Source organism: Ceratotherium simum, chromosome 10 (genome assembly GCF_057802395.1).
Source record: "Ceratotherium simum simum isolate JZ-2026a chromosome 10, ASM5780239v1, whole genome shotgun sequence".
In the NCBI taxonomy this organism is placed as follows: Eukaryota; Metazoa; Chordata; class Mammalia; order Perissodactyla; family Rhinocerotidae; genus Ceratotherium; species Ceratotherium simum.
In genome coordinates this window covers 1,833,166-1,859,493 of record NC_141909.1, presented here as the reverse complement: position 1 = coordinate 1,859,493, position 26,328 = coordinate 1,833,166, and the positions used below count along the sequence as shown (strand labels likewise).

The 26,328-nt window shown below is 45.4% G+C and overlaps 1 protein-coding gene across 1 annotated transcript; it reads left to right on the top strand.

Annotated features, from left to right (window-relative positions):
* Positions 1-2,505: 2,505 nt before the first annotated feature.
* SOX1 (SRY-box transcription factor 1) lies at positions 2,506-3,843 on the top strand. The gene has a single exon (XM_087435757.1). It carries the CDS (start codon positions 2,674-2,676, stop codon positions 3,841-3,843), a length of 1,170 nt encoding a protein of 389 aa, XP_087291883.1. The 5' UTR covers positions 2,506-2,673.
* Positions 3,844-26,328: the final 22,485 nt, after the last annotated feature.

The following is a 26,328-nucleotide window of genomic DNA, read 5'->3' as shown; positions in this document are numbered from 1 at the left end:
AAAACAGGTCTATAGCATTCTTAAACAATATTCTTGTTCTTTTTTTGTTCATTCACAATGTAACTGATATTTGGAAGTAGTGCATGAAACAAATCAAAAGCGTTAACAAACTCAACTGGTGAAATAAGAAGGTAGTTGAAAACCAAGTTTATAACCTAGATATTTAGTGAAAAATAAATATGAAATGATGTTTCCTTTCTAATATAATTATATATTATTTGATGAGTTCACTATTTAATGCTGAATGGCCTGTAATGAAAGCAGTTTAATCTGCAGAGACCAATTTGCTGTTGCATTGCATACTGTGTCAACCCTGTAATAATAATAATATTTTAAAAAGCTATAGTAATTGAGAGGAAAGCGAGCATTATTCCTATACCTTGGACAAGCAACAGGGTCAGGAAATTCACCATCTCAGAATTTTTTTTTAAACGGAGAAGGAATAAAAAAGGAGGCGTCCTGTGTTTACTGCCCAACATACTTAAACGTCCTTATTACTACTTTTATGATCATCATCATCATTATATGTTTATTTCTATTTCAAGATGGTCAGTCACGCTGCGTTGGGTAGGCTCCACTTTACCCACCAGCCATCTCCTAAGCACCTCCCTCTCCGCTGCGCACAGAGACGCCCCCGTTACTCCGCGAAGACGGAGGAGGGATGCTTGGGCTCAACGGATTTTCTTCAAGAAGTCTTTGGGCCACTTTATCATTAGGATGGAAACGGTAGCGTGAGCGCAATGGCGTTTCAACTGGGTTTGGAAACCTCTTGTACGTCCCGAATGGAAGACACTTGGAGGTTTAAGAATTATAACGGCAGGTGGATGCCTTAATCATTCCAGGAACCAGGCCTTCCGTTTGCATAACGCAAGAAAATGCCATGTGTCGCTTAGTCCCCAGTTTTCCGATTCGGTGTCGGGGGGGCCCGCTCCGTTCACGCCGTTCTCACAGTTCTTAGGCAAACAGCTTCTAGAAGATTCCCCCAGAAGAGCGTGGACTAGATCTTTCTTTTGCTATTTCAACAAACTTTTTCAACTGTTGTTGAGTAACTAGATTCCAGATAGATCTTGTTGTTTTCCACCTTCCTAGAAATTCCTTTTTGGAAAGAAAAAGACAAATTGAGACGAGTCCGTGAATATAACCCCCAGGCTCATTAACAGACCTCCCTCCAAAAAAAAAATTTCAGGCTGATGCTAAAAGCAGCTCTGGAGCCAAGCCTGGCACAAATGCTCCCCCGTTTCGGGAATTTCTGGGGCCTGGACTGTGAAGGCCTCGCCTACGAGAGGGGGCACTGGAGACCTTCAGACGCGCCGCGGTGAAGCAGGCATCCAGGGGAGGGCGAAGGGTACTGAGCTGCCCAAGCAACGCAGAGAACCCGTGGGGGGCTTTCGAGTTGTGGACGTCGGACGCGTTCTCCTGCTCCCGAGGACTCGCCCCTCCTTTCCAGCCCTCGGGCCCAGCTGAGGGCGACTTTCCCGTCTCGGTCCCCAACTTTCCCCTTCCCTGCCGGCGCAGAGTTGGCTGGCGGGGGGCAGAGGAGGAGCTGGGTCTCCATTGCGCTCATTTAAACAAGCCTCGGGGCTGTGTTCCCTCCCCTACCCCCCTTACCCCCGCCCTCAATGATTCTTTCTTGTCTTCGCTTTTAAACCCAATCGTTAATCGTTCGGAGCGCGTGGGCGGGGAGAGGCGAAGGAAGGTGAGCTCGGGGTTCGCCGCCGCCGCGCGCGCTCAGGAAGCAGCGTGGCTGTGACCCCCTCCCGGGCCTCCTTCCCCCCTCCTTCCTGCCCCTGCTCCCCACTCGTTCCTCCCCTCCTCCCCGCTCTGCCGCCCGCGCCCAGTGTATCTACTCCCTCCCCACGTCACTCGCCAGCGCGCCATGCAAATCACCGCCGCCGCCGGCTCCCATTGGCCGCGGCGCGCTCATTTAATGGCAGCCCGGGCCCAGCGTATGGCTGCTGGGCCCAGCGCGCCGCCGGCCCCGCGTGCGCCTCCGCTCCCAGCGCACGGCCCCGGGCTGGCAGCGGGCAGCCCGTCCCGGGCTCGCCGGCCCCGCTCGCTGGCCCTCTCCGCGCGCCTGCGCTGCCTCCGCTGCCCCCGGCCCCCCTCCCCAGCTGCACCGTAATCGCTCCCCGCTCCCGGCCCCCCTCTGCCCGCCCCCCCCCCCCCCGGCGCCTCGCTCCCCCCGGGCACCTGGGACCGGCACATGCCCAGCGCACGCGGCGCGCCGCCCTGCTAGAAGTTGCAGTCCCGGAGTTGGAGGCCGCTGAGGACCGAGTGCAGGAGGAAGGAGGCAGCGAGCGGCGGCCGACGAGGAGGCGGCGGCAAGCCCCGCGCACCGCTCGCATCCCGAAAAGTGGAGCTGCAACTTGGCCACGACTGCACCTGTTTGCACCGCTCGGCGACTACGGCGACCCCGGCTATCGCTCTCTTTTGTCAAGTGGTTTGTGCACGAGGAGAAACTTTCCACCTGTGAGCCGGACCTGCGCTGAGTGCGTGTGTTTTTGCCTCTTTTTTGTTGTTGTTCCCTCCACCCCCGCCCCCACTCTTCTCTCTGCTAGGACCTCCCCCCCTCCACGTCTAGCTCTGTTTGAGCCCGTCTCCATCCCTCCGCCCCCGGCCGTCTATGCTCCAGGCCCTTTCTGCGCGGTGCTGGTGAACCCGCGAGCCGCCCCGATGTACAGCATGATGATGGAGACCGACCTGCACTCGCCTGGCGGTGCCCAGGCCCCCACGAACCTGTCGGGCCCAGCCGGGACGGGCGGCGGCGGGGGTGGCGGGGGCGGTGGGGGCGGCGGCGGGGGCGCCAAGGGAAACCAGGACCGGGTGAAGCGGCCCATGAATGCCTTCATGGTGTGGTCCCGCGGGCAGCGGCGCAAGATGGCCCAGGAGAACCCCAAGATGCACAACTCGGAGATCAGCAAGCGCCTGGGCGCCGAGTGGAAGGTCATGTCCGAGGCCGAGAAGCGGCCGTTCATCGACGAGGCCAAGCGGCTGCGCGCGCTGCACATGAAGGAGCACCCGGATTACAAGTACCGCCCGCGCCGCAAGACCAAGACGCTGCTCAAGAAGGACAAGTACTCGCTGGCCGGCGGGCTGCTGGCGGCCGGCGCGGGTGGCGGCGGCGCGGCCGTGGCCATGGGCGTGGGCGTGGGCGCGGCGGCCGTGGGCCAGCGCCTGGAGAGCCCGGGCGGCGCGGCGGGCGGCGGCTACGCGCACGTCAACGGCTGGGCCAACGGCGCCTACCCCGGCTCGGTGGCGGCGGGGGGCGCGGCCGCGGCCCTGGTGCAGGAGGCGCAGCTGGCCTACGGGCAGCACCCGGGCGCGGGCGGCGCGCACCCGCACGCGCACCCGGCGCACCCGCATCCGCACCACCCGCACGCGCACCCGCACAACCCACAACCCATGCACCGCTACGACATGGGCGCGCTGCAGTACAGCCCCATCTCCAACTCGCAGGGCTACATGAGCGCCTCGCCCTCGGGCTATGGCGGCCTCCCCTACGGCGCCGCGGCCGCCGCCGCCGCCGCTGCGGGCGGCGCGCATCAGAACTCGGCCGTTGCGGCGGCGGCGGCCGCAGCGGCCGCGTCGTCGGGCGCCCTGGGCGCGCTCGGCTCACTGGTCAAGTCGGAGCCAAGCGGCAGCCCGCCGGCCCCTGCGCACTCGCGGGCGCCGTGCCCCGGGGACCTGCGCGAGATGATCAGCATGTACTTGCCGGCCGGCGAGGGCGGAGACCCGGCGGCGGCGGCCGCGGCCGCGGCGCAGAGCCGGCTGCACTCGCTGCCGCAGCACTACCAGGGCGCGGGCGCGGGCGTCAACGGCACGGTGCCCCTGACGCACATCTAGGGACGCGGGGGACACTGCTGCCCGCGCCGGCGACGCGCGACGAGGAGCGCGCGGCCCGCCCCGGCCTGGCCCGGCGCGGCCTTGCTTTTGTACAGACGTTTCCACGGTCTTGTAAAAAGGAAAACACCCGCGACGAACACCAGGTGACACACGCCCCCCCACACACACCTTTCCAGGAGCTCCTGGGGACCGCTAGGCGCGGACACAGTCGTGCGTTTTAGACTGAACTTCGGTGTTTTCTTGAGACTTTTTGTACAGTATTTATCATCCACGGAGGAGGCAGAAACTTTTTCTTTGCTCGAGGCGACACAAAGACCAAACCAAGCGAGAGGCGACTCCAACTTTTCTACCCGGCCGGCGCACTCACTCTCACCCCGCTCCGCTCCTTGACGGCCTCGGGTCGCCCAGGACCCAGTGCCGGAGGCTGTTCTCATTTGTTCTCGATGTAGTAAGGCAGATACAAACACAAGTTTTTTTGTAGTTGTTACCGCTTTTTCGGGTTGGTTTGTTAATTTATACAGAGATCCCTCGCCCCTTTCAGATGGCACCGTCATATTCTGGGTTTTGTAAAACTTTATGTATCTGAGCATTTCCATTTTTTGGTTTTGTATTATTTCTTGTAAATGCGTTGTGAAATTTTTATTTTAGGCGTTGCGGCCTGGGGAGGGGGACTCAGATTATGTACATAGTTTCCTAAAAAGCCTTTCTTCTAAAACGAAAAGAAAGAAAAGACTCCCCTTAAAAAGGCATCGAGTTTTGAGTCAATAAATTTTTAAAAGCCCGATTTTTTCCCCATAAATCTGAAACGTGCTGATTTTATGTGCATGTTTTATAAGCTCAAAATAAATTAGTAAGTTTGGCGACGGAGAAAGAGATATTATCAGCCTGAACTAACAGTGAGGGAATCACAGGGGAGACTCCGAGCTTCAGTCAGTGGAAGGGAAGGAAGTTAAAATTGATAGATTGTTTTGTAGAGTTTACAGTGGGAATGAGAAATAGTTACAAAAGGATCGTTTTGTAGTCCGGCCCTTTGGTGTGTTGTGTTTAACTGCGGGCCGACTCCGGCGGGTTTTGCGATTCTTTGCTGTGGGCTTTCGTGCTCCTGCTGGCCCGGGATCTGCGCCGCAGTTTGGTCTGGAGGAGGAAGTAGAGAAGACCCCAGTGGCGGGACCAGGCCACGGATGGATGACAAGGACCACGGCGGGGGCACGGGCCCTGCAATTAACAAGATTGTAGGTGGAATATCTGAATTTCTCTCAAGGAAACACAATCTCTGAACCAAAACCTGCTGCAACCGAGCCCCCTCCGTCCGTCCTCAGCCGCTCCTCTGGCTTATTTCTCCTTGGGAAAGGGCAAAATGATTTTGCTGGATTTTCACACACACGCAAAATCGACCACCCCCCATCCCCTGCGTGAACTGGGATGCAAGTCGCTAACCGATGCGAATGCAAAACGCAGTGTTTATTCTTCCTGACGAGATCTGAGGTTGTTTGATGCTTTAAATTTTTTAATTATATTTTTTCTAGGTGTTTATTGGTACATTGCAGTTTTTTTCTGGAATTTAAAGTTTTCTGTAAAACTTTGTCTTCAAGTAATCTGACAGCGTTAAATATTGCATTTAAAAGTCATACTGTAGCAAATACATTTTGAAGTTAGTCACAACATAAAGCTGAAATTGTATTTTTGAAAAAAAAATCCTTTAGGCCAGATCAAAATATGTTGATTTCATCAACCCCTCATTTTCTTAACATCTTTTCTTGTCCTGGAATGAGTATAGACTATCCATCCAAAAATGGGCCTATGCGAGCAGGTTAATGAGAACCAAATTCAGCCTGCATTCAAGAATAGCTTTAAGTAAAATGCTAACCTGATGATTGACATGTGTAATTTTTTTGATAATTTTGCTTAAACCACTCATTCCTTAAAGTGATTGCAAAAATTTACAGAGTGATGTCGACTGCTTCTTTCTAACAAGATAATAAAGTCCCCCTCTTTTTTCATTTTTCCTTTTCTTTCTCTCTCTCTTTTTCTTTTTTTTTTTTTTTTTTCTTTAGGAATCTGATCCTCTGAGAAACAGCGGTTCCTAAAAGTGTTTGGATGTATGTGGATTGCTGAGCAGAACAGCATCATGAGATAGTCTGGGAATAAATGCCACACACAGTCCCCTCTGGGAGCCACTTTGGGAAAATCTGTGATGCTGTGTTAACTCACCACTCAGGCCAGATTCAGCCTGAAATATACAGAGTTAAATGGACTCTCTGGTTCTTTGCTAACTCCCCATCTTAGCATCCCCTGCACTTACTAAAGTGGCAGGCAGGTGTGTGGCCATGCTCACACATGTGTATGCCTGAGTAGTTTGTGTCTGTGCTCAACTGTTGGCATCTAAGTGTTAGCTCGTCACCCGTTTTGGTAACGTGGGTCACACTTGAAGTATTTCAGACTGTGAAAGTTTTGCAGTGTGCCTGGAAGTCCACGCATTGCTGTGTGGTCATTTCCTGGAAGGTGGACTTACAGTTTGGCATTTTTCCGTGTGTGCCTCATACACAGTTAGCTGTGTATGCCAGGTGCCCCAAGCCACTTTTCTAAAAACCCAGGAAGATCTTAAAATAGGAATTCCTGAAATTTGGCGAATTTGTTTTGTTGATTAGAAGGACATGGAGAAAAGCAGATATAAATTCTTTAATGACTCCATTTAAAAACAACCCGGGATGAGGTGAGTGGAGATTAGCTAGGATTTCTCTCTCAGGACTGAGATCCTGTCACCCCAGCAGCGTTTCTCCAATTTAAATTCGTGGAGAAACTAGGACCCGGAGACGGCTCACTCGACTGCGACTCCGGTTCTTGCCAAGGTTCTTCCTACCGTACTCATGAAATGAAATATTACATGACGGCTTCATCCACTTCCCAAGTCACACGGTGGTATTTCTATCGCTTATTCCAATTTTGTTTGAAAACCGTGTGGAGAACGCGGACAGGACTCTTTCGCGCCTTGACAAAGTTTGCCTTACCTCGTGCGCAGGCGACTGCGACAATTCGTCGTAAACCGACCACTGCGCACGCCCGGCTCTCGGAGCTGAGGGTGGGTGGGTTTGCTGGAGGTGTTCCCCTTCTTTCTTTCTTCCTTTTTTTTTTAGACTCAACGAGGGGCCCTTGTTGTTGTTGTTGTTGTTGTTGTTAAGACTTGGACACCACCGCACACTCCCCGCCAAAGAAACCCACCAGTAGCTAGGTGAAATGAATTAATTTTAAAACCAGGAGCGGGTACAGCGCGCCTGATCTGCAGATGTGTGTCGGGTGGCGTGACTGATAGGTCTATTAAATCATGCTTGTGGGAGAAGAATAACACACGTATTCACGCATTTCATTTTCCGGACAAAGACTGGGCAACAGACTTCCGTCTCCGGAAAATTCCGGTTAATTCGAGAAACCCATCCTGGGCCGCCGCGGGCCCCGGGAAGGCGCGCTCCAGGGCGGCCCGGGCTCCTGCGCCCACCGCCCGCGCCCCACCCCCGCTTCCGTAGCCTGGCCCGCGGGGCAGAGGCTCCAGAAACGTCGGCGGCAGAATGTAGTAATAGGTTCGATTCCTCGGAAACTTCAAGTGAAAAGCAGACTTGGCCTTGGCGCAGCTCTCTTTCTAGCGTGACGATTTGGCGGGATTGAAAGGCCGGGCCAGAAGGGGAGGGGTGGGGGGGCGCGGGCCCCCGGGGTGAGGAGGGCCCGGGTGCCCGCCCCCAATTCCTGCAGGATCCCGAGGGCCGGCGGCTGGGCGCGCGCGGAGGCTGGGAGCAGGAGGAGGGGACGCAGGGACCCCTCACCCTCGCCCTCTGCTCTCGGCTCCGGCCCACCTCCCCCAACGCGAGGGCGAGGCCCGGCGGGAGGCGCGGAGCTCTCCCTACCCCTCCCTCTCCTCCTCCTAGCCCTCTCCCTACCCCTCCCTCTCCTCCTCCTAGCCCTCTCCCTACCCCCTCTTCTCCTCCCTCCCTCCCTCCTCCTTCCCTCCCCCCGGCCCTTCCTCTCCAGCTGCGCGCCCGCCGGGACCACGCTCCGCCCGACCCCGGGAACCCAGCAGGGTCTGCGGCGGGCGGCGCCCTGCGCCCGGGGTGCGGGTCCCGGGTCCCCTCCGCGCGGGGGCGGCCGGGCCTCCCGCCTTCTCAGCGTCTCCCTTGCCCTGCTCTGTTCACAGCGAAGCCTCGAGCACTGGGCTATTTCCAGGCCCGCGCTGCTCACCACTTCTCTCCACCTTTCTGGTACCCGCTTCCTCCCGTTACCCACTCACTTCTCCATTTCCTCCTCTCCTCCGCCTTTCTCCCCTCCCTGACTCCAGCATCTTTCCTCTCCTTCTCTGCGCTCCGGCCTTCCCTTTGTCTGCTCGCCACGTCCTGTCCGCCCCCGCGGCCTGCGCCCCGGCCCCTCGTCGTCCCGCTGCAGCCTCAGACGCTCCCTCTTAGTCTCGGGTCGGGTCAGCAGGTGCCCGGGAGCATCCCGTCCCCTAACCCCATTCCCTCGGCCGCGTCCCCACGGGCTCGCGCGGGAGGGGCGTGGGGGTCCCCGGGCGCTGTCTTGGAACCTGCGGCGGGGCGTCCGCCCCCAACTCACTAGGGTGCAGCCTGGGCTGGGGCCGGGCGGGGTGTCAGCCGCCGGGGGATTAAGATGACTGATGCGAGGGAAGTGAGCAGAGTGTTTTTGTGTTTAAAGAGAGCAGGATTAGTGGAGAGAAAGTCCTGACCCGAGGTCAGCCGCAAGTCAACCCCTTTTACAATCAGCCAGCGGAACAAGCACGTCTCGGCCGGGCCGGGCCGCAACAAGTGAAAGACGGGGCAGGGGAGGGGGCCGGGCTGGAGCGAGGGCTGGGGGCGGCGGGAGGTGCGGAGACCTGCACCCCCAGGCTGAGGGGCGCGGAGATGGGGAGACCTGCACCCCTGGCCCGAGCCGGCACTGGAGGGGCCAGCGCGGAGGGGGCCCCGGTGTGGAGAACGACGGCGGTGCGGGCTCAGAGTTTTCCGGGCGGGGTTAGTCATCAGAATTCCTTCTCCCTCGCTAGGATGCCCGCGTCTCCCATTTCCTGGGCCGCCTTCCGGCTGCTCCTCCGATGGGAGCCTGGGGAGAATGCTCGATGGGATCTGCTCCGGAGGCTCCGTCTTACAAACGCAATCCTGTTTCCAAAAGAAACCAAAACTGAAAGACCGAGTCCTTGGTCGCTCTGCCTTTCGCGTTCTTGCCCAGGCTCTCCAGGAATCTTTGTCTTACTTGGGTTCTTTCGCACCTTGATGCGTGTGTGTGTGTGTGTGTGTGTGTGTGTGTGTGTGTGTAGCAGTATTGGGGGGATGAAATATATTAAGGCTGTTTGTCACTAGATTCCATGCTCCATCAAGGGGGCGGGGAACGAGGCACTAATTTGGGTTAGAAACCATGGCGGGGTTCCCAGGGAGCAAAACCCAGTAGCGCTCACCTGGGGAAGTAAGGGAAACTAGAGTTTGGGGTGAAGGATGAGAGGGGAGTCGGGGCAGAAGGAAAGAAAGTAGGTACATTTGTCTTCCTTAGCAGTCAGGCTGGGAATTGGTGCTGAAATGACACCATCAAGAGTTTTAACAAACGTGAAAAATAGATAAAGAACCCAAACAAGTGATATATTCAAAAATAGACAAAAGTTCATCCATTTTTGATAGTTTAAAAAAAAAAAACAGGATTGCCATGTTTTCCTCTAACTTGGCTTTTCATCTTTAAATATGAAAACACCAACACCAGACAGAGAGGGGGAGAAAGAGAGAGAGAAAGCAGTTTTAAAAACAACTTAAAACCAATACCTCCCTGTGGATGGAGGCACAGGGACAGCCGACCCTGGGTAACACGGTGCACCCTGCGGTAAATGGGCTCCGGGTTCAAAAGCAAGTAACAGATTGCTACTTGGTAAGTTGCTAAATGTAACCTAGGGGGAAAATTTGTCTGTGGCTGAAACTCTGGACATTGTGAGTAATTCTGAATGCCCCGCAGGCAGCTCGAAAGGATTTAATTGCCCGCAGCCACTTCAGAACAACCATGTGGGTACATTAAAGATGTTGTTTGTGAAGAACAGCAGGTCATCACATGCAGAGCCTGGAAATAGTCAGCCAGTCAAATCAGTGGAAAAAATCAGCTTTTGTTAGATTTTGCAGTTTCAGGAATTAGGCATTCACTGCAGAGCTGCAGTTTTGAGAAATTGCAATGTCAGGCATGTTCCCAATGGGGAAATATTGTGAGAGTGTGGAGGAATGTAAGATTGGGCTTGACAATGGGGAAACTGACAAGAGTTATCACCCAGACATTGTTTTCTCTCTGAGCACCCCGGAAATGCTAACTCGAGATGATGTCTAGTGGCAGCAATAGCATCTCTGCTCGTCCTCCGCACTTATAAGACATGACAAGAGTCTTAGACATCCAAAGGACTGACCCAAGATTACACACGATGAATACTGGAATTTATAGGGCAAAGTACCTTATAGGGATGTAAAACCTATAAACAGTACGGCAGCAGTGTCAAGATCCACCTGAAGGTTTAAAGCAGAAGCCAGCTTATCTTTTTATTTCTAAGCCACAGAATAAGAGGAAATCCTGGTGAGCATGTTTTAACCTGGGAAAGAATTTAGAAACCTCATGCCTTTAACTCCTCCAAACTCTAGGGGGAAGTTTCAGTAAGTGGAAAAGCCCAAACTTCAGCAGTAAATTTAATGTGAATATCCACGGAGATGGAGAAGCAGGAGCTCCATTCCTTGTGTTAGAAATTGAACTGAAGAGTGAAGTTTATCCTTGTAAAAATTGGCCATTTGCATTTTCACCTCACAGGGAAATGACATACCTGTGCTCAAAGAAAAGGAAGAATCAATGTGAACAGTTAGTCAATATGGCATTTACAGCATTTCTAATCTCTGTTTAACTGTAGCATAGCAACGTGGGGAGGATGTATGATTTGGAATAAGACAGAAGTGCAGTTGAATCATGGCTTGTCACACATCAGCTACATGTCCTTGGTCAAATATCCTTACTCCTGAGTCCATTTTCTCATACGCAAAATAAAAATAGTGAAAGCAACCTCATGAGGACATAGTCAGGATTCATGATCTAAGGCGTATGTGTGTCCAGCAAATAGCAGGCCCTCAATAAACGGTCACGACCTCTAAGCCTGTGTCGGCTCAGGCAGGGGTAACATGGAGAATTGTGGCGTGAAGCGCCCAACTTGGCCTAGGTGCAAACAGTAGTGATTACACGGACCAATATTCCCATTCCTCCATATTAACAATGATTTCCCTTTAGAATTACCTGACCATCATCACAGTCATTCATGCATCTGTTCAGCAACATTTATTACCAGTATATCTTATGTCCGGGTTATTGGATGAGCACGTGCTGTGTGCGTGGCCTGTTACCAGGTGCTGAGAATGCAGCCATCAACCCAACGGGCTCACTGCCCAGTGGGTGAGACTCGTACGAGAAAGCATGATATTGAGGGCCACAGCTGTAGGACACAGGTACATGCCAGGTGCTACCTGGGCATTCGTGCCTAATTTGGGGGAGTCAGGGAAGGCTTCTCAGAGGAAGTGAAAGCCAGACTGGAGGCTGAGACAGCCTGGTGCTGCTTTGCCGCTCCCGATGGCGGGTCTTGCCATGAGGCTCATACTGTGTTTCTGTGCATCGACCAAGACTGTAATATAAATTTGAGCAGAGTGTATAGGGTAACTGCTTTGTTTTCCAGTGAATGGCTGTTCTAGATTGTTTTGGGGTTGTTAAAGATTTAGACGTAGAGATTGACTGGGGAGTGTCTCTCACCTTCAGGTACGTAGGACACCAGGACAGTTTGTTTCAAATCCAGACTCGCAGACCCAGTGCCCCTGGCAGGCTGCCTCTGGGGTCCCAGTGGACTCAAGAATCTGTGCTTTCTAAGGCACGTTTCCAGAAGATGCACGACACTGGAGAAACAGGAGTTAGGAGATGGGCCCGAATATTTTTATGGTAAATAGGTGCTAAGACTGTGTCTAGATCATTTAAATTTGAGTAGCAATTTATTATTTATAAAGTACTCTCACTTAATTGTTCAATTTAGATGATTTTTGAAAAAATTAAATTAGTGAGAGAAGAAAAAAATTTAAGCTGAATTATTAGAATCTTGTAAAGAGAAAAGACTGACTAATTTACTGATTTAATTCTCCATTTTGTTGCTCTGGCTGCCTGTAAAGGAAGTTTCCTCCCCTGAAGTGCAGTCAAGGTGAAACCAAGGAATGTACACCACACACATGTCTTTCCTTTCACGAATGGAGCATTCAAAGGACTAAGCAAAGTCATATGTTGTGCCTTATCAAGTTCTGATTTTACCAAACTAATTTGTATTTACATAGACTAGGTCTGTACAGCCCTTGTGAATGCAATATGGGCCAAAACACTCATGTCAATTAGCTAGAGTTATTTCAATGGCATTTGAAAAGTAGAAGGGCATTTAACAATGTGCATGAGATGGAATAAATTGGCTTAGTTGGAGAGATCATAATTATAATCATAATAATACTATGTTATTTAGCTATCGACTTTCTCGATAAAGTCACCTGTAAAATGGGAATATCTTGTTCTAAAAAAACCTCGACACACTAAGTACTTTACATGTTCTTGAGAGAAAGAGGTTGTGCAAATGGGGCGGGGGGGCTACGATTATAAACAGAACAAACTATTATGTATCAGCAGTATTTTTTCTAGAAAGCACGCAATTCTGCATTACGGATGTTCCTATTACTGCCAATCATAATAAAGACAACAGTCATTATATTTATAGATGCAGATCTGGATTAAGGTATGGTAGTGGAAGAAATCAGTACCTGTTTGAGTAGCATGTGAGAAAATAAATTTTAAATTGGATATAATGAGAGAAAATATTCTATATAAAGAATCAAAACTATGTTGATAATATAGGAATTTCAAAATGGCTTTTAGCTAATTTCAGGACACAAGGAAATTGTGATTTAGGAAATCTAAGCTATGCATTTTGACTATAGCTTTTTGAAGAAAATGACATTGTCTTTGTTGACTAAATAATCCATAATTTTAATGAATAAGAATGTCAATCCAGATAATCAGGCCCCCATGAATAGTGGGGAGGGCAGAGTTTCTTAAACTCTCTCGTTTTGATCATTATCACATATTATTAATACCACTGCTGCTATTGTTGTTGTTACACACACGTTCCTCGTCTACTGCCCACAACATCCAGAACTACAGACATTTTGTCACCATGTGGTTTACAGAGAGAAGGAAATCCTGTGCCCAGAAAGAAAGAAGGAACGTGCTGGAACAGAACTGTTTACACGAGAGTTGATGAGATGAAGTGGAGAAGTGACACCCTGGGCGACTCTGGAAGTGGTCTTACCCAGGGTCAACCCTTGGACTGAGCGTCTTTGTAGAAAGCTGGTAGAAATCCTGGTGCTGGGAGCATTTACCACCAAAATGGACAAAAAGCCCGTGAACATATTTTAGCAACTCCTTGGCATATGAGTGTACACGTTAGAATTTTACCATCTCTAATTCTCTCTGAGTTGCATGGATTTAAATTTGATTATGTTAATTTGAGTAAAATATTAATGTAAAACCTTTCTTCTCATTTAAAAAAATAAATAAATCATTTTATTTATTTTAGTCTTTCAAACTGAGAATACTACTAGAAATGTATTCTCAGTTTTAAAATACTGACTATGAATTTGGATAACAAACTAAATTACACACTTACTAAGGGAAACTATATAAAATTCTTAAAATAATTAAACCAATACTTTATTATCCAAAATGAATACATCACCTGTAGTAACTGTTTGCAGAAAACTAAAATTGTATTTAAAGTCACAGCTCAAATTTAATCATGCATTTGCATCAAAAATACATAATTTTAAATCAATCTATAAGATACAAGTTCAACATAAATTTGAACAGCTTAAGTTTTAACTGATTTTGAAACAGTTATGATTATAATAAATTAGGTTTGAGGAAAATAGAACATTTGCAATAACATTTTAAGGGGAAGTCTTCACTTTAGGATTTTTTTTAAAACAACAACCAAAAAAGGGTTAGTCCTCCATGCTTCCTCCCACAGTCTGTAGCCATGACCGCTCACAGCTTCTTGTAGGTGAAGGCTTTCCCCTGCTAGACTATATTCCAGAATATATTCCAAGGGAGCAGAGGTGCCCCTGGGCAGAGACCACATGTAAGCTAACATGCCAACATCGCCAAGCCTCCTGGAGACCAGGAACTGTGTCTGGCTTTTTCTTTTAATTTTGATTTCAAGCATCAGCACAGTCCCAGGCACCTCCCAGAGGGACAGCAGTATTTATTGAATTGAACCAGGACCGCAGGCAGACGCAGCGACGTTAGCTGCTGGTAAGGAGCTGCCGATCCAGGAACCGGTGCAGAGGGGAACCTGCCTGCTTCACCCCTGGCGACCCCCCTGCGCTCCCCGGTGCAGAGTCAAGCCAGCATCGGCATTGTATAGGAGAGCAAAGGAGAGAAGGCGCCTTGGGGCTCACACGGTGCCTGACACATCAGACCGCTGGGAACAGTAGGGCCTTCGTGGCTGTTGTCCTGTGGTTATCAAGGAGATACAGAAAGAAAATCCAGTCCCGAGAGCAGGACACAGGACTGGTCCCTCCTGTGGCATGGCACGTGGACACCAGAGGATCTGTAAGTGTAGACCTGCCCATTTGTGTGACATAAATAGAGACTGAGAGATGTCGAGGCCACAGAGCTTGTTTCCAACTCTGAATTTCCCAAAACTTGCTACACAATTTGGCAGGTAGTGGTGTGCAAAGAATGTTTGTCAAGTGAAGTGTTACCATCATTGTGTTGTATTGTGTTGTGTAATGTTATATTGTATTGTATCATGCTGTGCTGTTTCATTTTATATTAAGGTAAGGTTATCCTCTCAGGATCATAGGGTGTGCAGAGATGGTTCAGGCACCTGGAAAAGAGGAGGCAAGGCAGGGAAAAGGCAGCCACTCCCTTAGACTGAAAACTAGAACTGTGGGGGTACCTGTGATGAGCCACAGAGTGGGAATTTACCTCTTCCTGCTTAATCGGCTTAATCAATCGTAGAACTACCTAGAAACCTAGGAGGGAGCTTATGGGAGATACATCTTAAGGCAGTGACCTTAAGGTGGAGATAGGTTGACAGCTCATCCCAGTGAGATCCGTCCTCAGATGCCTACTTTATTTTTCTCCTCTGTAATACTCCTGGTTGCAGTATGAATTTGACTGTGTGACTTGTGTGTGCAAAACTGGAAGTTCACTTCTTATCGTTTGAATGATGAGTGTCAGTACTGTGCAGAGGAAAGCAAAGGGCACAGACATTGGATGATAGAGCAGTGCCAAATGACCTGTCCCAGCTTTGTCCCCCACTCCTACGGTTTCCCAAACTGTGAGCCGAGGGACCCCAGGGGCCCCACATAACTCAAAGGGCAACTGAGGAAGTTTTTAAATTTTGAGAGAAACGCAGCACTGCTGGGCATTTGGTCAGATGCCCTGTGGGCTCTCCCTTAAGGTAGTTCGCAGCCTCCACATCCGCTTGTAGCTGAATCTCTTTTGATGCTATCATATCTTCAAGAAACTGGGTTTTTGGCAGTTGCTGTGTCAAAAGCAATTCCTGTGGGAAAGTGGTAGAGAGCAGGAAACAAGGTGTTGGGTCCAACCTGATCCCAAGGTTGGAGAAGCTGTGCAGTGCAGAGCCGTGCACACAAGCCATTAATTGGCAATTGTGGTGGGTCGGGGAGTGAAGTGAAACTATTATTTCTTTCATTCAATATATGTAATTTTTAAATATGGCTGCTAAGTTATTGGGACATAAATATTTATTAAGTTGTTTAGACTTAGCTCCTTAACAAGCAGAACCGTCAAATATTTCTTTTGGTCTGGGGCACTGTAAAAAAATTACTGGGACACTAAGGTTATGGTAAAAATGTACACGAGTCAAACAGACATTGAATTTGTAGCTTATAGACTGATTTAAAATTATCTGTTTTTGCTTATATTATGTCACTCTAATGGCATTTAATTTGAGCTGAAACTTTGAATGCAATCTTATTTTTCTGAAAGTAGTTACTACAGATGATTTATTTATTTTGGATAATAAAGTATTGGTTTAATAATTTTAAGAATTTTACATAATTTTCCTTAGGAAGTGGATAATTTAGCTTGTTATCCAAACTTCACACTTTTTTAAACCAAGAATACCTTTCTCCATAGTATTCTCAGTTTGAAAGACTAAAATAAATAAAATGATTTATTTATTTTTTTAAATGAGAAGAAAGGTTTTACATTAATATTTTACTCAAATTAACATAATCAAATTTAAATCCATGCAACTCAGAGAGAATTAGAGATGGTAAAATTCTAACGTGTACACTCATATGCCAAGGAGTTGCTAAAATATGTTCACGGGCTTTTTGTCCATTTTGGTGGTAAATGCTCCCAGCACCAGGATTTCTACCAGCTTTCTACAAAGACGCTCAGTCCAAGGGTTGACCCTGGGTAAGACCACTTCCAGAGTCGCCCAGGGTGTCACTTCTCCACTTCATCTCATCAACTCTCGTGTAAACAGTTCTGTTCCAGCACGTTCCTTCTTTCTTTCTGGGCACAGGATTTCCTTCTCTCTGTAAACCACATGGTGACAAAATGTCTGTAGTTCTGGATGTTGTGGGCAGTAGACGAGGAACGTGTGTGTAACAACAACAATAGCAGCAGTGGTATTAATAATACGTGACGATGAGAGAAGAGGCCGGTCGGTCAGTATGTGAAGGTGGCGCTGGACAAGCAGGTGAGTCAGCGGAAGTTACCACGGTTAGCCCAACACCAGAACATTTTGTTAACATTTTTATTTTTTCAAATAATTATTTTATCTTATAGGCCGATCAAATATATACAAATAACAGAAAATGCTCCTTTTGAAAGAGATAACTCTCAATTATGCATATTAAACTACTTTCTTCAAAAGCTTTTATTTTTTTTTTTTAATTTATTTTACTTGTATTTTTTTGTTTTGTTAAGTTGAGAAAGACCGAGGAAAATCCAAGCCAGCAGTGGGAGAAGGAAGGAAGCAGGAGCAGGAAGGCAGCTCGCACTCTGAGCACCAGTCTGTTGGACCCTCGTTTGAGCGAAAAATGAAAGACATCAGGCTGCACTGCCTGCTGGACCAGCTCAGGGACCGTGTGGGAGGGCTCTGATGCTCGCTGTCAAAATACTCGTAAATGGTTTCTCGCCCACTGAAGCCAGGACTCTGACATAAACATAATTGTGTTTGAACCAGATGTGACTGAAATATTTCAGTTGGATGTACTCATTACAATGACTAGAACATTGGAACAAGTAGAGAACATGATTCAGGCCAAGAAATGCATGGAACATTCAGAAAATGATTAGGAGTGAGGGCTTACCCAGAAGCTAGAAGTGGATCCAAAGCAGAGGGGGTCAGAGATGGGCCACATTGGAAAGATCGAAATATTAGAAAGACAAGAAGAGCTTGGCCAGGAGGCCACCGTGCCTCAGAGAGGTGCTGCATATGATGTGTTGCTGCGGGGGGGGGGGGGGCCTGGATCAAAGACAGGGAGCAAATGATCGCACCCTCTACCTCTGCTTCTGTAGGACTCTGTTCAGTAAGGAGACTTTGAACCCGACTGTGTGTACTAAATAGTCCCTTACTGTAGTAGTTTCCTGGGGCTGCCACAACTAAGTGCCCTGGATGGGGCCGCTTAAAATAACAGAAATTTATTGCCTCACAGTCTGGAGGCCAGAAAGCCGAGATCAAGGTGATTGGGAGGGCTGGTTCCTTCTGAGGCTGTGAGGGAGGATCTGCTCCAGGCTCTCCCCAGCTTCTGGTGGTTTGCTGGTGATCCTTGGCATTCCTTGGCTTGTAGAAGCATCACTCAATCTCTGCCTTCATCTTCACGTGGCATTCTCCTTCTGTGTCTTTGTGTCCATACGGACACTAGTCCTACTGGATTAGGGCCCACCTTAATGCCCTCATTTTAACTTGATCATCTGCAAAGACCCTGTTTCCAAATAATGTTACACAAGGAGGTTAGGACTTCAGCATCCTCTTGGGGAACACCATTGAAGCTCTAACATTCACTGTTTGATTTTGACGCTAATAAAATTTCTTGCCTAGTAAATATTGCACATTGTGAGGTCCCTGGTTCTACTAGAAGATTGAATAGTTTAGTCCTTTTCTGGGCTTTCAAATTTTATATGTGCAATTATCCCCTAAGCCTATTTGTAAACAGGACCTTTTAATACAACCCATCGGGATCCTCAAACTGGCTTGACGTCTCCCTTGAATGAATCATCTACGTCACAGCACAATGGAAGCTGCAGGACAGCAGAGAGGACCTATTGTAACCACATTAAGGCAGCACATTGTGGGCACACAAACTCTGAAATTTATGAATGTGTTGCTTCTATAACAGGAGAAAGAAAATTGAACAACTCCTGGGCTCCAGACTTGGCCCTACTGTTCTTATTTATTTTTAATTCAATTTATCCTGCTATATTAAATGCATCTTTGCAAACCACAAATCTCTTTGGGAAGAATGCAACGTATAAAGAGATTAATCAATATTACAGTTCACATATACAATCTCTTTTAATCCTCACTACACCTCTAAATTTTAAATATAATTATTTCCTCCTTTTTATAGACGAAGAAACTGAGAGGTTAAGTAATCTATCAAAGGGCATATCATTAATGAGCAGAAAATTCAGGATTGAAATCTAGAATGGATAGATTCTTATATTTGTAATTAATGTAATACATATGAATATTTTTAATAGACTTTACTTTCAGAACAGTTTTAGGTTCATAGCAATGTTGAGTGGAAAGTACAGAGATTTCCCATATATCCCCTGTACCCACACATGCACAGCCTCCCCCACTATCAAAATCCCCACCAGTGGGACATCTGTCACATTTGGTGAACCTACATGGGCACATCACCATCACCCCGAGTCCATAGTGAGCATTAGGGCTCACTGTTGGTGTTGGACATTCTGTGGATTTGGACAAATGCTTAACGTCATGTATCCGTAGTTATAGTATCAGATGGGTACTTTCATTGCCCTAAAAATCCCCTGTGCTCTGCCTATTCATCCTCCCTCCCCCAACCCCTGGAAACCACTGGTCTGTTTACTGTCTCCATAGTTTTGCTGAATATTTTTTTTAAGGCAAACAGTATTATGAGGCTTATAAGGAAAATAGCCACCCCCTGTTTCACCCACCATCATCTCTCAGTCCCCTTCCCCGTCAGCAACTTGCTATATGCCTTTTGGCTATTTTTCCCACTATTTATCTGCACATTTCTGAATTCTGTGTCCATGTTGCTTACCCTTGATTTATTAATTTTAGACTATTGGACCTTATTCATTAGAAACTATAAAGCTTTCATGTTCCTTTACCTTCTTCTCCAGGCCCCTCTTCCCCAAACTAGGTATATCATCGTTTTTTGTTAAATCAGTACTCAGTGTACATCTCTGTCTGAACGTGGAAGTACTGTTCACGGCTAAGGCCAGTGATAAACTGTGATCACATGTCCTGTCTTAGGAAGCTTTGTTTTCCCTTGTTACTAATGGTCTTGTTTTGTGGGAGTCATCCATTTACTTGGATGACTGTTCCCATCACAAATCCTTGTGATGCTCTACCTCAGTATCGTAAACACCTTTGATACTATTTTCTGCAAGATTAAAACGATCAGGAATTTATGAGTCCAGTTTCTTCCTGGAGCCATCCCTGCTGGAGCCCTCTGGACGGGCTGCTCTGGAGATTTGCCACACAGTCATCACCGTCACCATTCACTTTCCCTTTCATCCATGCGGGTCTCCCACCTCCTGATCCCGTGTGGTCCCTGTTGCTTGATTGCCTCCCTCGTTTTGGTAAGTTATGTCTTCTAGTGGGCTGTGCAACACCAGAGTGGTACTTTAGCTAGGTATAGGATTCTACGTAAAAAATAATCTCTCTTTGAGATCTTGTCTTCTAACTTACTATGCTGCTTTTGAACAGTCCATATTGCCTTATTTTTACAGTTTACTAAAGGATACTTGATATGCAATAAGCTATACATATATAAAGTATAATTTTATTCTTTTGGCAAATGTACATGCCCATCACCACAGTCAAGATAATGAACATTTCCATCATCCCCAGAAGTTTCCATCCTCATTGCAAACCCTCCTGCCTACCCTCTGTGCCCACAGATAACTACTGATCTGCTTTTTGTTGCTATAGATTTGTTTGCATTTTCTAGAATTTTATATAAATGGAATTGAGTAGTATGTGCTCTTTTTATCTTGCTTCTTTCCCTGAGCATAATTATTTTGAGATTCATCCGTGTTATACCATGTATCACTAGGTCATTCCTTTTATTGTTGAGTAGTATTCCACCATATGGACTTAATTCAGTTTGTTTATTCACCTCTTGATGGACATTTGTTTCTAGTTTTTGGCTGTCATGAATGTGTGCACAAGTTTTTGTAGGACATATGCTTTCATTTCTCTTGGGTAAATACCTAGGAGTGGACTGGCTGTGTCATATAGTAAGTGTATGTTTAAAATTTTAAGAAATTGCAAAATTGTTTTTCAAAGTATGTGTACTCTATTAGGTTCCCACGAGCAGTGTGTGAGAGTTCCAGTTACTCCACATACACCAATACTTGCTTTTTAATTTTAGCCACACCACTGGATGTGTAGTATACCACTGCAGTTTTAATTTGCTTTCCCCTAATGATGAATCACGTTGAACATCTTGTCATGTTCTTGTTAGCTATCCATCTATGTATCTTTGCAAAAATGTCTGTTCAAGCATTTTGCTCATTTTTATTTTATTTTTTTGTATTATTGAGTTCTTGTAACCTTGATAAATTCCTTATAAGTTCTGGGGTTTTTTTCTTTTTGCAACTTCTGTAAGATTTTTGACAAAGACAATTCTACCATTAGCAAATAAAGACAGTTTTATTTCTTCCTTTCTAATCTAGATGTGTTCTTTTTTGGTTATCTTATTGCACTGGCTAGAACCTCCAGTATAATGTTGAAGAGAAGTAGTGAATGCAACCTTCTTGTCTTATTCTTGACCTTAGGGGGAAAGCATTCAATCTTTCACTATTGAGTATGATGTTAGCTTTAGGTAGTGCCTTCTGTTGGATTCCTGATCCTTTATATTTGACCTGTTTTTATTTTGTTTGCTTATTTTTTTAATCTTTCTATGTAAGATATTTTGGTTTTTTATTCCCTCTCTTTATTTATAATTTTTTAAATTGCATGATGATGTGCATTATGTGACTCTTTTTTCATTTATTATACTGGGAATTTGGTGTACTCTTTCAATCTTTAAAGCCATATCCTTCAATTTTGCTAAATTTTATGAATTATTTATTTGAAGTTTCCTTCTCTCTATTTTTGTCTGTTCTCTCTTTCTGGAATTCCTATGAGTTAGAGGTCACATTTTCTGCATTATCTTCTGATTTTCATAATTTTTCTCTCCTATTCTGTCCCCACACCCCCCTTCTCTTTTAGTTCTGACTTCTTGGAGAGTTTCTCCTATTTATCTTTCACTTATCCTATTGATTGTTTTTTCAGCAATCATATTTTACATTCCAGATTTTATTTTTCCTCTGAGATTTCATATATATATATATATATATATATATATGTATAGGTATAGGTATAGGTATAGTTCATTTGTTTTGTTTTAAATGCCATGCTGATTTTGTTTCATGGGTATCTTCTTTCTGAGTTTTACCAAAAAATGCTTTCTACTTATCCTGAATTGCTTCTATTCTTTCTGAATTCCTTTTGCCTATTAGTTTTGGACCCAGTCTTTCTTGTTGGAGGTTTTCCACAAATGTCTAGTCATCTTTTTTATCTGTTAATATTTAAAAATGAGGCATCAAACAGCCGATTGGCAGCTCTGGGAGTGGGCTGTATGATATCTGGCAGGCTTTATTGCAGCCTGAAACTTGAATGTTTCATTGCTAGAGCATCCAAATGTAAGTTATGTATAGCTCCCCCCTCTGGAATCCTCTTGTTTCTCTAGAGAAGAATTTTGTGGTTGCCTACAAGTATTCTTGGAAAGGAGCAGGAGAAGGGGACTGAGGAACTCCCAATTCAACGTGTAAACTTTCACTTAATCACTCTGTTTTCAGTACGGCTCTTCTCCTCTGCTCTCTGCTGTACTTGTTGTCCCAGAATCAGGTGCCTCTTTGGTTCAGTTTTCTGCAAATGAATCTGTATTATAGAGGAGGGACAGTTGCTGGTGTGCTGCATAGGGGAGTGGACTTTCCACGCGGACTTCAAACAATCTGTTTTAGCCCTATCACTTCACCAGCCTTGAGAGGAACCTGAACTTCAGTTTCTGAGCCTTTTGATGGTTCTGTAGTAAGAATTGCCTGTTTCTTATGACCTTGCTCACTTTAGGCACTGGTTTTCAGCTTTCTTACATCTGCTCATGCCTCCTTCTTATTTCCCTTCTCCAGAAAATTTAGTGTTGTTCATAGGTTACCGCTGCCTCCTCTCCTTTCTTACTGCTTAATTCCCAAATCAATAGAGTTAAAAGAAGGAAATCACCATGTTTAATGAGAAGTCCCCCATGTTCTTGCCGTTATACCAAATGGCTTCCAATTAATGTCAGTGCTCCCGTGTTAGACATCTAGAGACTATCTCAGGTGGTTTTCCTTCATTGGCTTTACATTGCTTATCATACTGGAATTTTCTCTTTTTTCAGGTCTTGGACATGCTGTTTTGTCTCACAAGATTCTCTTTTTTGCTTTGTCTCCCCACGTTGACTCCTTATAGGAAAGCAGAGCTAGCTTTAGTTCCTCAAACTGCTGTCTTGTCCCAACATCAAGTGACATTATTTTACAGAACACCGAGCTTTCAGCACAGTCAGATTGGCACATATAAGGAAAGCTAAAAGGTAAGAGTGGAATTCTGCAAAGTCAAAATACATTAGATGAAATCCATTTTTCCTGAACTTTTTAGGAGATACTTAACTATGGTGTACATTGGTAGGATGGACATGTGGGCATGGAAAAGCGTTTTGCATGTACTGATTTCCTGCCTTTTCTTGTCTCTACCCCTGGATTCACAGTTTCAGATATCTGTGAATGCTCACTGAAAAGTTCCAGGTCAGTGAGGTTCTTACTTCAAAAGATGAAATGTCCCGATGCCAGTTGTGATTGTTTTTAATTTGCTACTATGCTTTAAAGTCACCTATGACACCACCATTTTCCTTTTCAATTTGAAAAGACTTTCTCTATTTGACAGAGGGAAGGGAAAGAAAATGTGACTCCCAGAGAAATGAAGGGAGCCTTCACACACCTGAGCACATGGAGAAGGAGAGAACTGCAGCTAAATCACACTCTTAAAATTGAAGTATTTCTGCAGAGAGTACTTCTTTCGGTTCCGACAGGACTGGAACTACAGTGACAGCAACCACCACCACCACCGACAGCAATAACAAGGTCAACCAGCAGGTGAGACCAAGGTAACTAGGGAGACCATGCCCCCCCAATGTAATTCTCCAGAGAGAATGATATGATCTGAGAGCTGTTATGTAAGAGGTATTTAGGGTAATTATTCCATTTATTCCACAAACATGGACTTTTATCTAGTGGCTAGTTAGAGATTTCCAAAGAGTTGCCATGGGAAGACTTTTTCACAAAATTATTAAGTGATTCATGGGCCCTATTCAGAAATGTTGAGAAATAGAAAATAGGTTTTATACAGGTGTTAATTCATTAATCTCTTTTCTATCACAGAGGAAGTGGCTGTAGCTAGAATAAAAGTCCTACAAAAAGTTCCATCAAGTCTAATGGAACTACTGTGGCCAAGAAAAATGACATACATCCCGTGAACATAAAAACGGACTGGGTTCGAGACCTACAAATGAAACAAACACTCAAAAAAGCATTTTTATGGTAGACTATTTTATAACGTTCAGAATTTGGATGGAAAATAAATAAGGAAAAGACTTTGTCTTCTCAAAAATACACATATCTAGCTACACTTAAATATAACTGTGTCCTCCTCCTCACTAGTACACGATATATATAAAAAAGACAAAATGAAATGATGGCTGATATTGGGCTATTTGGATAATCCCATATAAACTGAACGTGTGTGTGACAGAGCAAACACAAGGCCCACTTCCTGATGTGCCTTCTCCCAACACAGCAAAAGTACAGAACACTGTTACACAAGCACAATTTGGCTTGGCTTTTAAAACAAAATGAAGAATTTATTTAAGCAAGCAAACAAAAATTTCTGTTAAATATAAGATCATAAAATCTTTCTAAAATCATATTCTATAGACATAATCTCCTGCAAAGAGAGTTTTAGTTTGAAGTACAAGAAACTTAGTCTTTCAGTGAGAAATTGGCTAGCAGAAAACATTAGCTCTCTGGGGATTAAGAGTTAATTTGTTAATTCAGTGCTGAGGAAGTGGATCAAACAAGGCTTCTGAAATCAAATACTCCTCTTTGGATTCCTTTTTGAATACCTCCAAACCTGATTTTCATAAAATAAACTCTGTCAGCCGAATCTGTATTCATTCTATATTATCATGCGAGAGAATTTTCAATCACCTCTAAGGGAGAAAACGTTTCGGTGAGTCTGTGAGTAAAATTCTTGTTATAATTTACTTACAAGGAAAAAAGGACTACTGATACAGAACTCTCTGATAAAAGTGTACTTGTGAATGCGTTCTGCCAACATAAAAGGAGAAAGTACTCAGCTGGGATCAAGTATCTTGGTTCTCACGTCATTAAATTATTAGGTCTTGTAAAAAAGTGTTTTCAGAGATGGTGTCCATAAGACACCTAACACTAGATTCTCTCATTCAACAAATAAATAGCACCTAGTGTTTATAAGGTTCTTACATACAAAAACATGATACTTTGAATCATCTGGAAAATGTAATTTGCTTTGAATAGAATAAAGTGAAAATGGGAAAAGAACATTTTTCTACATTTAAGAAGAGTATAGCTAATTAATACCAACACAAGTTGCAAAAGGAAAAATGAAATAATTGTCCACATCATGCATGTAAAATCATACTGATTGAGCTGTTAATATTTTTTTGGATATTTGTATATTTTTTCTAGCATTTCTTAAGGAGTAATCATTTACCAGAATTACCCAGGATGCTTCCTAAAAATATGGATTTCTGAATCCTATCTAGGAACAGACACCAGATTAGATACACCTTAATCTGAGGGTGGGTGCATCTCAGAAATATTCATTTATAACAAACTCTCCAAGTAACTGCTTTGCCCATGAAAGTTTGAGAACCACTGTGTTCACACAGGCCTTGACTTCTTTGTTAACATGTTGACTAATGAAATGAGAAAAAATTTCCCACTTGAATTTCCCCAGAGTATAAACTACTCTTTATTACTCTTTACGGAGTCATTGAGTTATCCTAACCTTTGGAAGTTGAATTAATTCTTTTAACATAAATAAATTAGATTTTAACAAAATTGATTTTTAAGGCCATAAATATCCTCCTTAAGACCTTAGAGCTGCGCTATTATCGCTTGCAAGTTGACTGCTATGACTGAGGAACTGAGTTCTTAATTAAAATAAATTCAAATAGTTACATGTGGCTGGCGGCTGGTCTACTGGACAGTGCATATATTGACCATTTCCATCATCACAGAAAGTTTTATTAAACAGTGCTGTCTTAGAGAGTAAATATAGTGTCCAGTAGTGTCCAATTGATTTTGAGAGTAACTGAATATGTTCGTGAAGTTCCTTGGCTTCCTTGCAGGACAGCTACTAGAGTAAAACTTAGTATTTCTAGTCTTATAATGTATTTTATTTGTGGAGACAATATATTTTGTATACTGCATTATATTTATGGACAAGACAGAAATTGTGGTTGGAAATTTTACAGACCAATGGAAATATTTCATTTTAGACTGTATTTTTCAGTTCTAGAATTTCCATCTGTTCTTTTTCAATCATATTTACTTCTCTATTGACATTCCCGATCTATTCCCAGAGTATGTTCATATTTTCATTTAAATCTTTCAACCTGTTTTTAATGGTTGCATTAAAGTCCATCATTTCTGCCATTTCAGGTCTGTTTCTTTAACTGGTTTTCCTCCTACTCACATTTTTCTCACATTTTATTGCTTCTTTACATGTCTGATAATTTTTCTGGTATACTAGGCATAATGGATGCTACATTGTTAAATGTCCAATTTTTTTCTGTCTTCAATTAAAGAGTATTGAGCGTAATTCTGAGGCAGTTCATTTACTTGCAGATCAGGTTGATCTGTTAAGGCTTGTTTCTAAGTTGGTTAGGACACATATAGAGTAGTCTTCAGGGCTAGAGTAGCCCTATTCTTAAGGCATGTCCCTTCTGTGATGTCAGTTGAGTGCTTGGTGTGTTCAGTGAGGTCTCCCTACTGGTTGATTGGTTCTTCACTGTTACCTAGCCCCCT

Bases quoted from the DNA above. Each gene is read 5' to 3' on its own strand.
- SOX1 (XM_087435757.1), top strand. From the start codon at position 2,674: ATGTACAGCATGATGATGGAGACCGACCTGCACTCGCCTGGCGGTGCC.